The sequence below is a fragment of the Elephas maximus genome, chromosome 4, assembly GCF_024166365.1.
Source record: "Elephas maximus indicus isolate mEleMax1 chromosome 4, mEleMax1 primary haplotype, whole genome shotgun sequence".
Lineage (NCBI taxonomy): Eukaryota > Metazoa > Chordata > Mammalia > Proboscidea > Elephantidae > Elephas > Elephas maximus.
This window is the reverse complement of record NC_064822.1, coordinates 108,942,635-108,957,723: the sequence shown is the minus strand read 5'-3', so window position 1 is coordinate 108,957,723 and position 15,089 is coordinate 108,942,635. Positions and strand designations below refer to the sequence as shown.

General features: G+C 42.7%; 1 protein-coding gene across 2 annotated transcripts; it reads right to left on the bottom strand.

Annotated features, from left to right (window-relative positions):
- Positions 1-5,340: 5,340 nt before the first annotated feature.
- Positions 5,341-11,905, bottom strand: PRR13 (proline rich 13). Of its 2 annotated transcripts, none has more exons than XM_049883276.1 (4): positions 11,465-11,639; positions 11,111-11,150; positions 10,175-10,548; positions 5,341-7,679 (listed from the first exon to the last, which is right to left on the bottom strand). In XM_049883276.1, the coding sequence occupies exons 2-4, from the start codon at positions 11,127-11,129 to the stop codon at positions 7,635-7,637; spliced, it is 438 nt and encodes a 145-aa protein (XP_049739233.1). In that variant the 5' UTR covers positions 11,130-11,150; positions 11,465-11,639; the 3' UTR covers positions 5,341-7,634. The 2 variants fall into 2 exon arrangements, with proteins under 2 accessions (XP_049739233.1, XP_049739232.1); XM_049883275.1 differs by lacking the exon at positions 11,465-11,639 and adding an exon at positions 11,808-11,905 and having other exon boundaries at positions 5,342-7,679.
- Positions 11,906-15,089: the final 3,184 nt, after the last annotated feature.

Sequence of the window (15,089 nt, the reverse complement as noted above, 5' to 3'; positions counted from 1 at the left end):
GGAGAAGGAAGGGGGAAAGAGACCCCGGGGCGGGTGGAGGGCGGCGGAGGGCGGGCGGGCGGGCGGGAGAGGGCGCAGGCGGCGGCTGCTCCGGCTGCTGCCTCTGCTGGTCTGGGAGGGGGACGGGGCGGAGCGGCCCGCTTTCAACCCCGCGCACCCTTCGACCCCGGAAGCGCTAACCGCCCGGGGGCCGGCGAGTCGACTGCGTCCTCCAAACCTTCCCCACGCAATGCAGACGGCCTCCCCAGAGCCTAGAGCGGCTCCACGGACAGCACTGACACTAGCGAGACGACTGGTAGGGGATGGTGAGATGTATGATAGAGCGACCACGTTGGGGCGGGGAGGGAACTAGTGACCCCTAGCGGACTGGTTGGAAAGCTCAGGTGCAAGTGCCGAGAGAGGTGCAGTCGTCACGGAACTAGGGGAGAAGAAAAAGGTATGGGTGTCAAGAGAATGCTGAGACGGGAAAACCCAGTAGTACACAGCAATACTCGAAAAAAGGAAAAAAAAAAAACTAATTCTCCACATTGGAGGTGGCTATTACACCAACTCTTCAGTCTGAAAATTGGTAATTAAAAGGAAGGAATTGAGCGATTACCCTCCCTTTTTAGGAAAAACAGTAGTTCATCCACAGTTGCTAAGAGAAACCTCTTTTTTTAAAGAAGTCTAGCTAATAAATCTAGAATGAAAGAGTTAGAAAATCACCATTCTGCAACCCAGAATGAAATAATTCATTCAGGCAAGGATCATCGATCATCGAAACTTTAAGTGAAAGGCTGTTAGAGAACAAGATGTTATGCTACCAAATATCACCCCAAATGTTATTTGCAAGTCACACAGTGAAAAACATAACTTTTCAGTGGAGTCACCACCCTACCAAGTAATAACGTTTTGCATCACAACATTGTGTGGTCCTTGATAAGATGCAATAAGTACACCAAACCCCATGCCATCAAGTCGATTCTGACTCATAGCAACCTCACAGGACAGATAGAACTGCCCCATAGAATTTCTAAGGAACTCCTGGTGAATTCAAACTGCCAACCTTTTTGTTGGCAACCTAGCACTTAACCACCACACCACCAGGGTTTCCAGGTAAGTACACATCATCATCTATTAAGTATTCTTGCCAAAAGAATCTAAATCTAATCAATCCTTTAGATCTAATTTCCAATTTACAGGAGATATAGAAGATATAAAGAAACAAGTTAAAAACCACCACACTACAATAATCAGCAGCTCCAGAATGTGGGGCATTCTACAAAACAACTAGCCTGGTCTCTTTAAAAACATATCAGGTAGATAGGAGAAATTTAAAAAAGCATACTGACCAAAAGTAATGTTATAATGTGTGGATTTTATTTGGATCCTGGTTTGGAAAAATATATATGTAAGACTTTTTTGAGACAATTGAGGAAATTTGAACATGAACTGAATATTAGATTAGGAAGTATATCTAATTTTCTTAAGCTTGATAATGAAATTGTGTTTATGTAGGCAAAATTCTTCTTAGGAGGGGCTTGATGAAATATTTAAAGGTGAAGAATCATGATGTATACACTTTCAAATGGTTCACATAGGTGTATCGATAAAACATATGACAAAATGTTAATAACTGTTAAATCTAGGGAAACCCTGGTGGCGTAGCAGCTAAGTGCTACGGCTGTGAACCAAAGGGTCGGCAGTTCAAATCCACCAGGCGCTCCTTGGAAACTCTATGGGGCAGTTCTACTCCATCCTATAGGGTCGCTATGAGTCAGAATCGACTTGACGGCACTGGGTTTGGTTTGGTTTTTTGGTATTAAATCTAGGTGGTTGGTATATGGGTGATCATCATTGTACTGCTCTTTAAACTTTTTATTACAATTTTCATAATAAAAATTGGGAAAAATATGATATGGAATGGAACAAGATCAGCAAAATGCTGATTATTATTGGAGCTAGGTGATGGGAAGATAAGAGTTTGCACATTAAAAAGTTTTTTTAAAAAACCAGAGAGGAGCTCTGGCAAGAAGTAAAGCAAAATAAGGAGAAAATTGAAGGAGACAGCAGATACAGGGGTATTATTGTAACTTGTTCAAGTCCTTTGGGCATCTGTTCTGGCCTTAATATCAGTTAAGTTTTATCGGGCAGTTCCAATTCAGCGGAGTCACCTGAAGGGGGATAGCTTCCTGAAGCGGAAAATAAGACTTGGGAACTCCAATGCCTCTTTACCCACCCCCTAAATGAGGGGGTGGGCAGTAGGAACAATGTAAGATAGAAATAAAAAGAAGTCTCATTTGGCAAAGGCGAGAGGGAGACCAAATACTGAGAGAGGGAAGAAAGTAGGAAAATGTTAGGATACCCAGAAAAAGGCAAACTAGGGAACAAGCTTACTATGAGGCCTGGGCTAAAGGTCAGTTTCCCCTCAAGATTTTGGAGTTGGGTCATTTTATACCCCCAGGCTCTGAAAGCTGGAGTGAAGGTGAGTGGCTATCCATGAAATAATTTCTAATGTGAGGGGTCAGAGTTCAAGTTAGAAGTTAATAAAATACAAGGTCCCAGACATCAAGGAACTCCAATGTCAGCAGAACACCCACATCCTCCAATCCATGGTTCAGTGTAGTAGTGGTATGAATGAGTTCTAAGCAAAGCACTGTGAAGGGCAAAGCAAGGAGTCATTTGGAAGAAGGAAAGGAGGATATGGGGTACAGAGGACAGTGTGGGACTTTGGAGTCAGAAAGTTCTAGATTCAAATCCAAACTCTACCAGTTGAGTGTTCCTAAGCAATTTACTCATCCTCTTTTAGCCTGTTTTCTGCCTTCAGGTTTTACTGAGAACCAACTGGGTTAATGTACGTAACATACCTGCGGAGCACAAGGAATACAGTAAAAGCTCAATAAAAGCTGATTCCAACCCCCTCACCCACCTTCACTAGGAGGAGGTTTGCTTTATCTCATTCACACCTTTGGAAGATAGGAAACTTTAATACCAAAAATTTTTCTGATAAAAACACACGTTTTGTTGTGATAGATGAGTTTATAAAGTACTACTGTGTTTTATAGTAGTATCTAAGTGCCTTATGTTAATAGACAAAAAAACTCAATCGTTCTGTAGTAAAGAAAAGAGAAATATTTTTCTCCTTAATATGAAAAAAAAGTTAATAAAATATCATCATCCTCTCCTAATGTGGTTCCTACTTGGGGCTGGCCAACAATGGCAGCCAGTTTTGGAAGAGAAAGATGGGGTGCTCCTAATAGCAATACCTGATAATTTTATGACTTGATAACTTCTTCTCAGAAGGAGAAACAAGCTAACCAAGACAGTGACTTGCCTAGGGCCACAGAGCAACTTGATATAGGGAGACAATTCCCAAAAGGCAGTAAACTAGATAAAAAACACATCCCCTTATTTGCAGTTACTGAAGCTAAAATATCTACTTGTATTTTAGATCTCATGGGTTTTAAATTGTGTGGAAATCTTAGTTTCTTTTTAAGAAGAGAATGGCATAATTCCAGATGCTGTCTTGGACACAGGGTGGTAAAGGTATAAGATAAAAACAGTTAAGAACTCCATCTTTACAGAAGCTTATACTGATATACAAAACCAGGGTGCACAAACCCAGTGCTCTCAGGATTCAGGCAAGTACTGTAACTGGATGAACCCTAACTCTATAGCAAGACAAGGAGTTGAAAAGACTGTGGGAAGCCTTAGACTACAGGACCCATCTAAGAAATAACTGCTACTCAAGGCCAGAATTTCTGCCTTCGGGAATGTGAGACCACTTGCCAGTTTCCAGCTTGAAATCTCAATCTTTATGTGAAAATTTCTAATATTTAACACAATAAGCGGTCTCTCCCCCCCCAAAAAAATACATACACACACACACACACATATATATATATATATATATATATATATATATATATATATATATATATATATCTGAGGGCCAGATATAGTCCATGGGCACGCAATTTTTCAACCTCTGGGAAAGATACGTGTATAAAGAAGTTCACTGCAATAAAAAAATTGGTTGAAAGACAGAAACCATTCTCAAAGCCAACTCTTCGGGCAGGGATAGGACTGGACTATATGATAGAAAATGATACTGGCGAGGAGTGAGCTTCTTGGCTCAAGTAGACACATGAGACTATCTGGGCAGCTCCTGTCGGGAGGGGAGATGAGAAACCAGAGGGGGACAGCTGTCTGAATGGACATGGAAATAGAGGGTGAAGAGGAGGAGTGTGCTGTCTTATTAGGTGTATATAAATTTTTGTATGAGAGGCTGACTCAATTCATAAACTTTCACTTAAAGCACAATAAAAATTTTTTTAAGTTGCCTGAGTAAGTTGAAGCTGTTAAAAGAATGTTGTCGCATCTCCTGTCTGGAGGGGAGATGGGAGGGTAGAGGGGGTTAGAAACTGGCAAAATGGTCACGAAAGGAGAGACTGGAAGGAAGGAGTGGGCTGACTCATTAGGCGGAGAGTAAATGGGAGTATGTAGTAAGGTGTATATAAGTTTATGTGTGAGAGACTGACTTGATTTGTAAACTTTCACTTAAAGCACAATAAAAATTATTTAAAAAAAAGAATATTGTCTATCTACATGCACTGATAGGGAACCAAATCCAAGATAGATGGTTAAATGAGAAAAAGGTAGGCCCAAAAGAGGGCTATGGTATGCTCCCATTTGATACGGGGAGGCGGGGGCGGGGGGCAATAGGAACAGAACAATGTGAGGTAGAAATTGAAAGGTAGAGCTTGACTATGCACAGAATAGCTCTAGAAGTTTGCAGAAGAATCTGGCAGTTGTGGTTACCTTTGAGGAAGAAGCTAGAAATCTGGGATAAGAAGAGAGCCTTACTTTTCACTGAACATCCTATTAAAAATGGCATAATTTTCCCCCAAGTACATGTATCATTTTTAACTTTTAAAGAGTTAAACTTTTGAGAAACAATAGTAACAAAACAAAAAAGGTGCTCTGCATATGGCTTAGAAATGCTAGAAAGGGGAGAATTCTGCTCTCCATGGTTAGAGGTGGGGGGGGAATCAGTGAATTCTCTTCCTCTATTTTTTCTGTTTTCTGGTTTTATTTTTCCCCTTTTCACCCCTTCTCGTAGTCTTCCTTATTTCTGGTTTGTCAACATTTATTTCTCTTCATCTCACGATCCACCCTACCCCCATCCCATCCCGTCCCCCGCCCACATCTCTCTTCTCCTCAAAAAAGGAAAAGGAGCTGATGAAAATAGAGTGATTGGGGGAAAAAAGTTAGAATTGCCCCCAAACCCAAGACTGGAAAAGCAGACCTTGACCTTGGATTTTCTAATATCAGAAGCTAGTGGTAAAATACAGGAATACCTCAAGCATTTTTTTTTTTCATATAATTCTCCACAGGGACAAGCCATAGACACGTTACAGCCAAATAAACGTACTCCTTTCCTGTTCTTCAAGCCCACACTCCATCCCCAAGTCCTATGGGTTCCACCTCAGAAACATCTCTCAGGTCCACTCTTTCCTCCAGCCCCATCTCCCATTTCCTGCTGCTTTCAGACTTTTACATAGTAAACTATGTAGGAGGTTCAGAAGCATCTGAACTCTCATCTACCTTTTTACAAAATAGCACAGACTCAAGAGCCTGAGTTCAAATTCTGACTGAACCATTTACTACCATGTGACCTTGGGCAAGTTATTTAACTTCTTAATACTGCAGTTTTCCTCATCTACAAAATGGAAATAGTACCTACCTCATAGAGTTGCTGTAAAGATTACACAAGTTATAAATGTGAAGCTCTCAGTGCCTGGCACATAATAAATGCTCAGTACATGTTAGCTGATATTATTTACCAGCTGGGAAATGCTTGCTCATCCCAAGATCCAGGCCAGAACTAGCTCATTTCTCACTGATACTGTCACTGTTTCCTCTGCTCCACCATTGCTCAATCCGGTCTCCAATGCAGTCCTTTTTACTATGTTATCATTAACTATTTACATATCTGTATGCTCCAATAGATCTTGTAGCTCATGAAGGGCAAGAACTCTCTTACTCATCTTTGTAGCTTCAGCATCCAGAATGCAGTAGTTCCTCAATAAACAATTTCCCAGAAAATCAATATAGTCCCAATGGGATACCTGTAATTCTCAGACATGCTAGTTTGTTTTATGACTCTGTGCCTAGGCACATGTCTTTCCCAGCTCCTCTCTTATCCCTTGGTAAATCCATTCTTCCATCTTTTCTACGCATACTTTCTCATTCAAGGCCTAGGAGTTAGTTCAAATGTCACTTCTTTTGAGGAGTCATCTTTGACTCCTTCCTCCCTTCCCAGTGAGAATTATTTCCATGTCTATATCCTCCTGGCATTTTATAGCATCTGTCTTTACAAATAGGAACCCTGGTGGCACAGCAGTTAACAGCTTGGCTGCTAACCAAAAGGGTCGGCAGTTGGAATCCACCAGCCACTTCTTGGAAACCCTTCGGTGCAGCTCTACTCTATCCTATAGGGTGGCTGTGAGTTGGAATCGACTCGATGGCAATGGGGTTTATCTTTACTAACTCTTTTAGATATTTTCCTCCACTAGACATACTTTTGAGAACTCAGTGTGTAGTACCGTGCATGGCATATAGTAAACCAGTGGCCCTTGATTCTAGCTATGTATCAATTATACACACAGTTTTTTAAAAATACTGATTTGTAGGGTTCTATCCTTAAAGAGTCTTATTCAACAGATTTGGGGTTTGGCCCCAAATTGCTCTTTCAGATAGCTGGTAGACAGCCAGGGTTGAGAACCTCTGTAGTAGCAGCTACACAAACTTATGCTGAAGGCCTATATCCATCCATCGAAGGGAAGACACAAAGCCTGTTCCATTAAACCTGAACCAATTCTGAAGGTTCCTCACTCTTAAGAAACATAGGGGTAGTATGCTATCTACCTCACTAGATGCTTTGGTTCGTGACTGTAAAACTTACACACTTTAAAAGTTCAATGGAAGGTAGCAAAAGTTGTTAAATGTGCTAGGCCCAGCCAAGGTAATGGCACAGGTGAACAGAGACCGGGAGAAATAGCTTTATTTGGACTGAGAGCTGGAGAATGTGAGTAGGACCTGAGATACCATACTGAGCTAAAGAGTAGAGATGAGGTTCTGCAATGGCAGTCAGAGCTCACCAACCAAAGGAACTCCACTTCCCAGCAGGCTTGCAGTTAGTACAAACAATAAAAGGCTTACTGGGAAATGTATTTGCCACTGAACCATTGAATTATACCACCATTACAAAAAAGTTACAGGATTTTTTTTTTACATTGTCAAATTTCCAAACACACCCCCATCCACCACTATTACAAAATAAAGTTTTTTTTAAAATCACATTTTACAGATCTTAAACTTGTCTTCAGCATTTAGTTCAAAGGGCTCACCATCTTCAAAAAACAACGCCCCTGCTAAACTTATTAGCTAAAAATTCTATCCGGGAAGCAAGAAGGCCTTTACTAGCCCATGGCAATCCTTTTCCCACTTTCCCTAGCCAGTTAGGGCTGAGTGGCAGGGTGAGGTTCAGGCGGGAGGCACAAGGGTTAATTTCCCTCAGTACAACATGGCATCTGAAGCTTGATGGGAGAGCAGAACTGGTGAGACTTGAGGGAAGGGTCCAGGCCCTGTATTCAGTCAGAGTCACTGCTGGAAGAAGAGGAGGAAGAAGAGGAATGCTGCAAGGGGAAAGGGGAGAGGAGATAGCATCAGATCCAAATGATCCTTGATCATCCCAGTGGCCATTCCTTAGTGCCCCACCCCTACACCCAGGTACCCCTTCCCCAAGAAAGTCAGGAGTTGGGAACCAGACTGTCCCTTCAACAGCAAAAGCAAGGGCTTCTTTCAGCAATAAGCATACAGGAATGGATGAAACCATCCTAAATCATTGCACAGAATATAAGGTATTGCATTTGGAGCAAGTATGCAGCTTTCTTTACCTAAGTCAATGCCCAGACAAGGAATCAATTGTAGGCACTAGAACAGTACAGTACTTAGAAACAGCTGCTACCTTATAAATACCTATTGATTAACTGCATAAAAAATTTCTAGTGGCTATGAATCTAAGAAAAGTGAGTAGAAACCGCAGCTGTATGTGCATGTATCTCTACTTTTTCCTAAGCCTCACTGGGAGAAAGTGGGGAAGATGGGAGAGAAGGCTAGGGGAGTCCCATTCAAGGTTCCTTATATGCATAATCCCATCAATACCCACTGCCATCCAGTGGATTCCGACTCACAGCAGCCCTATAGGACAGAGCAGAACTGCCCCAGAGGGTTCCCAAGGCTGTAAATCTTTAAGAAAGCAGACTGCCATATCTTTCTCCAAGGAGTGGCTGGTGAGTTTGAACCACTGACCTTTTAGTTAATAGCAGCGCTTTCACCACCGCACCACCAAAACCAAACAACCAAACCCATTGCCATTGACTCTGACCCATAGTGACCCTATCGGACAGAGTAGAACTGCCCCATAGGGTTTCCAAGGAGCAGCTGGTGGATTTGAACTGCCAACCTTCTGGTTTACAGACATAGCTCTTAACCACCGCGCCACAGGGCTACCATTAAAAACGTTTCTGAGTCTCCAGGGTAATTTCTTCCCCGTTCAATCTCATCTTTCATTCTCCTCAAATTTTAATCAAAGACTCAGAGTCAGGATTCAAGGCCTAATATGGGCCTTAAGAGGGAGTCCTGGTGGTGCAGTGTTTAAGCACTCAGCTGCAAACCAAAAGATCAGCGATTTGAATGCACCAGCCAGTCCATGGGAGAAAGATATGGCAGTCTGCTTCTGTAAAGATTTACAACCTTGGAAACCCTATGGGGCAGTTCTACTCTGACCTACAGGGTCGCTATGAGTCAGAGCCAACTCCATAGCAACGAGTTTGGTTTTTTGGTTTTTATGGGCTTCAAGAGGAGCCCTGGTGGTGCAATGGTTAAGTGCTCAGCTGCTTACCAAAAGGTTAGCGGTCCAAAGCCATCAGAGGCTCCTCAGGAGAAAAGACTTGGTGATCTGCTCCTGTAAAGATTTACAGCCTAGGAAACCCTATAAAACAGTTCTACTCTGTCCTATAGGGTCGCTATGAGTCGGAGTCCACTCAAAGGCACACCAACATAGGCCTTAAGAAGGAGCCCTGGTGGAGACCGTTATGCCCTAAGCTGCTGAAAGAAAGGTTGGCGGTTTGAACCCACCCAGCTGCTACACAGGAGAAGGATCTGGCAATCTGCTCCTGTAAAGATTATAGCCTAGAAAAACCTATGGGGCAGTTCTGCTCTGTCACATGGGGTCGCTATGAGCTGAAATCAACTAGATAGCATCTAACAACATGGGCCTTAAGATGCAAATTAAGGCCTCTTCAAGATCCAGGTAAGCTTAACCCTTCTGGAGTTGTCCTGTGAGCTGGTCTTACCCTTGCTAATTAACACTGCTAGAACAGATAGCAGCCCTAGTGGCACAGTGGTTAAGAGCTCAACTGCTAACCAAAAGGTCGGCAGTTTGAGAATCTGCCAGCAGCTCCCCGGAAACTCTACGAGGCAGTTCTACTCTGTCCTATAGGGGCGCTATGAGTTGGAATCAACTCGACAGCAATAGGTTTGGTTTGGTGAAAACTAAGTATGAAACCCTCTTAGTTCCTGGCTTTGTTTGAGGCTAAGTCTTTCACCTGTCCTTGTCCTCAGTATCCCTGATGAATGGTAGGACAAAAGGCCTAGTTAATTAACAATACACCTTGAAAACACCAAAGGAGACAAAGGAGCTCCAGGAATTAGGGCTAGATTATTATTCTGTTAATCATTATAAAGGACTTTGCTTTGTCCAAGGGCTGACCCTATTAATCAGCATTTTGACAAACTCAGTGGATGTGTCCAACTTGTTAAAACAGGCTTCTGGAGGGGGAGGCAAAGGGGACAAAAGCTTTGGGAGAGGGAACACCAGACAAGAAGGGCTTTTGATTCAGCTATCTATTCTTAGGCTCAGCCTAGACCCTGATAGGTCCAATAAGCTAATATTTCTTCTCAGGATTTCAGTGGGAATCCTTCACAAAAAGGAAGAACTATCTACCAAAGCACCACGATCACCATCCCCTATGGCATAAGACTGAGAATCCCCCTCAACCAACCCCAGCCTGCATAATCTTTCTGAGGGAGCAGGCCCTCTCTACCCAGACTCCAGAGGAACACTGACCTTGCCATGCTTGTGGTGTTTGTGCATCTTTTTATGAGCTTTCTTCATTTTCTTCTGCATCTTCTTGTCCATCACTATTCCTGGTCCTACCATGCCAGGAGCCAAGGGATTCATTGGAGGCACTCCAGGGGCAGATGGTGGGTATGGAGGAGGGCAGGGGCCAGGAGGTGGGCAGGGTTTTGGGGGTTGGCATCCTGGATACCCTGGTTGTGGCACAGGTTGAGGGGGCCCACATGGGGGGAAAGCTGGATTCCCCTGGGGAACTCCTGGGGGTGTGGGAAAGGGACCTGGAGGAAAGGCAGGATTGGCAGGATGTGGATAGACAGGGTTGGGACATCCAGGGTTAGGGCGACATGGATTTGGCCCTGGCTGCCCTGGTGGAAGAAGTAGAGAAAAAATTAAGGTTAGAAACTACCCAGAATCTCTGATAACAACAACAACAAAGAGTAGCAGATTCAGTTTCTCACCCTGTACTTAAAAAGGAAAGGAGCCCTGGTGGCACAATGGTTAAATGCTCAGCTGCTAACCAAAAGGTTGGTGGTTTGAATCCACCCAGCGGCTCAGGGAGAGAAAGACCTGGAGATCTGTTTTCATAAAGATTAACCATAAAGATTACAGCCAATAAAACCCTATGGGACTGCTCTACTTTGTCACATGGGGTCGCTGAGTCAGAATCGCCTCCATGGCACACAACACTTAAAGGAAATGGAAAGGCGAGAACGGAGAAAAGAAGGGTGGGGAGAGAAGCCTGAGTCAGGGAGAAAAAAAACGAACCTGGAAGAGCTGAGCAGAGACAAAAGCAAATGAACTTTGTAGTCTAAGGACTTTGCTTTTGGGGAGGGGAGAATCTGGGAAAAACTGACACAGAAACTTCCTGGAATGGGGCCCATCTGAAAAGGCGGTGGGGAGGAGAGAAGAGATCTAGCAAACACCTACCGGCATTGGGATTCCACATTGTTCAGGTGTTTCCCTAAGCCTGAGGAGAAACAAATGAGGCAAAAAGCTGACGGCCCCCGAGGTGGGAAGGAGATTTTAGAACCCGCGACCACCCTCAACGCTTGCCGCCCCACAGTGGCCTCGCCCACTGTACTTTCAACTACCAGGACCCCTAAGAAACGTTTTCTTCCACTCGTTTTTCGCCCTGAACACCTATTCTATTCCTAGTACCCTAACCACAGGAACCTCTCTCCCATTGCCCCTCCACCTTCCGCTACCTCCGCCACAGATGGAGGTCTCTAACCCCTCACAAGCAGGGCAGAGTCCTTGAAGCTCGCAGTTCCCGTCACTCACCCTCCCCTTCCTCAGACAGAGTCGGAGGGCTTTAACCATCCCATCGCACTGGATAAGGAAGGATCTCAAACAACTTTACCGCTCCCCAGGAAAGGAGGTGGGGGCAGGACTTTCACCCCAGGTTAAGAGAAGGAGAAGCGAAGAAGGGAGCTCAAGACAGATCCTTAAACGTTTAAATATGTAGACACATCCTCTTCCCCGTTAAAAAAAAAAAAAGAGGAAATGGCGATCTTAGCTCCCAGCGGCGATATACCCCTGACCTAGGGATGGGGAAAGGACGAAGTAACCTCGGGCTTAAAGGATGGGGAAAGGAGGGAGTTGGGGGATCCAGATACCCCATTACCTTTACACCACCACCTGGACCTGGTTTCGTCCTTCCTTCCAACCTCAGCTCCCACTTCCTGGTCACCTCTACTTCATGCTTTGGTACCCGCCTCTGCTACCGTCTAATTGGTAATAAGTGGTCATTCAGCGTTAGGACTGGAGAATACTCTCGTCAATCACCTCATCCCTACTAGGTTGGAGGAAATGCTACCTCTAGGGGCGGAGCGAGGTCCTTTAAGGCGAGGCCAGTCCAAAGGGCGGGAAATCCCGTGGGTGCGGACCTAGGAGAAACGGAATGGGGGAAAGGGCGGAGCCACGCCCTGGGCAAAGTCCTGGAGATGCAGAAGTACTCAGGCCATCTTCCGAGCCCACAATCTAGTGGATGCAATACCGTGTATTGCGACTACACCATGGTAACTGTTGTGATACAGATATATACAGAGCTCTAGGGAAAGCTGCTGAGTCCCAGGCCCAGTCCCAGCCCCAAACCCTTAACATTGCCAGCTTCCTCCGGTCATCCATAGGGGGCTAAGAAACATTATTGAGGGATACATAAAGATTTCCTAATCTTTCCCAGGATTCCCCATCTCAATTGTACAGCTCCAACTCTCGAATTGCATAAACCAGAAGCCAAGGGAATCATCCTTGAGGTCTGTTTCTCCATCTCCCCTCCCTCACCCCCATCCAACATGAGAACATGTCCATTTTGTCTGCTGAATAAATCTGGAATCACTCCACTCTCGCCTGGATTGCTGCAATGCTTCCCCCCCCCCCTTTTTTTAACAACCCAGTTTACAAGGTTGATTTAAGGAACATGTGTAGAACCATGCACTCAAAATTCGAGGAACACTGCTTTTTCTTAAACATACCTAGAACATTTATAAAAATTGATCACATTCTAAGTCATACAAGTCTCAGCTGATATAATTCAAATTTTAAAGAATTGTATAATACATATGTTCTTTGACACCAATACAAAATATAAATAAAAACATACATCTGGAAATTAAGGGGAAAAAAAGCCTTCCAAATAACTCATGAGTCAAAACCATAATGGAAATTACTATCATAATGAAAATACTACATCCAAAATTTGTGGGATACAACAAACAAGAAGAAGATAAATGTTATGCTGAGTTTATCATCTTGAACCAGAGCCTTTGATGGATTTTTTAAAACTTTTTATCTTGAAATGGAGTCCCTGGGTGGAGCAAACCATTTGAGTTCGCCCAGAAGCACCTCAGAAGAAAGGCCTGGCAGTCTACTTCTGAATAATCAGCAATTGAAAACCCTGTGGAGCACAGCTCTGCTCTGATACAAATGGGGTTGCCATATATCAGAATCTACTTCATGGCAACTGGTTTGTTATTTTGAAATAATTTTAGACTCATGAAAAGTGCAATACTACCCAGCATTCCCATATACCCTTTCCCCTAATGATAATATCTTACATAACCGTAATACATTCTGACAGATTTTTATATCAGGGTTGTGCTAAATACTTGAAATGGAACGTTTTCCATATTTTCTTAAAGCTGAGGGCAATTTATCTATTCATGATCTTTTTCTTAGAAGATTATTGAATTTGAAAGAAATTATTGATGTATCCATATGGGCATGATGCCTTTTAGAAATTAAATATTTCACTTACTGCTTTTTTTAAAGCAGCTTTATTGAAATATAATTCACATACCATACAACTCACCTATTTAAAGTGTAGATACAATGGTTTTTAGTATATTTAGATGGTTGTGCAACCATGGCCATTATCTAATTTTAGAACATTTTCATCCCCCCTAAAAGAAATTCTACACACATTAGCAGTTAATCTCCATTTCTCCCCCACATTGTCCCCGCCCCATCTCTAAGCAATCTCTAATCAAAGTTCTGTCTCTGAATTTGCCTAGTCTAGACATTCCCTATAAATGGAATCATATAATATGTGGCCTTTTGTGTCTGGCTTATTTCACTTGGCCTGTTCTCAAGGTTCATCCATATCAAAGCATACATCAGAACATCATTCATTTTTATCCCAAATAATATCCCATCGTATGAATATACCACATTTTGTTTATCCATTCATTTGTTGACAAATACTTGAGTTTTTTTTCCATTTTTGAGTTATTACGAACATTGCTGCTATGAATACTCTTGTACAAGTTTTCAGGTGGACATACATTTTCAATTCTATTAGGTATACACACCTAGGAGTGAAATCGATGAATCATATGATAACTCTCCATTTAACTTTTTGAAGATGGCCAGACTGTTTTCCAAAGAGACTGCACCATTTTACTTTCCCACCAGCAACATAGGAGGGTTTCAATTTCTCCACATCCTTGCCAGTACTTTTTATTGTCGGCATTCTATTAGGTGTAAAATGGTATCTCATTGCAGTTTCCACTGGCCTCTTAACCACCTTATCAGCATCCACTCTGACCTCTTCCAATTCATTCTCCATATTGCAGCCTAGGGCGTGTTTTTTAAAAGCCAAATCTAAGGTGCCACTCCTTAAAATTTTTTAATGGCTTTGTATTATCCTTAAAGATAAAAATTATCTTTTTACATTTATATATGTATTTTTATATGTATTTTTGCTTGGACAGATATAGTAAAACCTGTAAAAACAGTAACCTATGTAAGGCAGAAACCTGTCAGAGAAGGAAAACTCAAAATTTTCCACTAAAAGGAATATTAGAAAAATGGTAAGACTGCACCCTCTCAAAGCAAAAAATGTGTAAGACTCTGAAAAACAAGGCAGTCCCATCGAATTTCACTGTAATATGTTCACATGACTTAAAAACCAAAAAGGATAAAGAGGTGTAGAGTGAACATGAAGGGTTCTTCTTCATCTATCAAGCCCCCTTCACAGCCCCTGTCATTAGTTTCTTATATTCCATTATTTTTTTATGTTGTTGTTGTTAGGTGCCATTGAGTCAATTCTGACTCATAGCAACCTTACGTACAACAGAACGAAATACTACCTGGTCCTTCACCATCCTCACAGTCATTGCTATGTTTGAGCCCATTGTTGTAACCACTGTGTCAGTCCATCTCCTTGAAGGTCTTCTTTTTTCCTGACACTCTACCTTGCTGAGCATGATATCCTTCTCCAGTGACTGGTCCCTCCTGACAACACATACAAAGTATGTAAGAAGAAGTCTCACCATTCTTTCTTCCAAGGAGCACACTGGCTGTACTTCTTTCAAGACAGACTTGTTTATTCTTCTGGCAGTCCATGGTATACTCAATATTCCCCAACACTGTAATTTAAGGGCATCAATTCTTCGGTCTTTTTTAT

Bases quoted from the DNA above. Each gene is read 5' to 3' on its own strand.
- PRR13 (XM_049883275.1), bottom strand. The intron at 7,680-10,174 runs GTCAGTGTTCCT...TTCCCCTTGCAG, and splicing joins AACACCACAAGCATGGCAAG to CATTCCTCTTCTTCCTCCTC.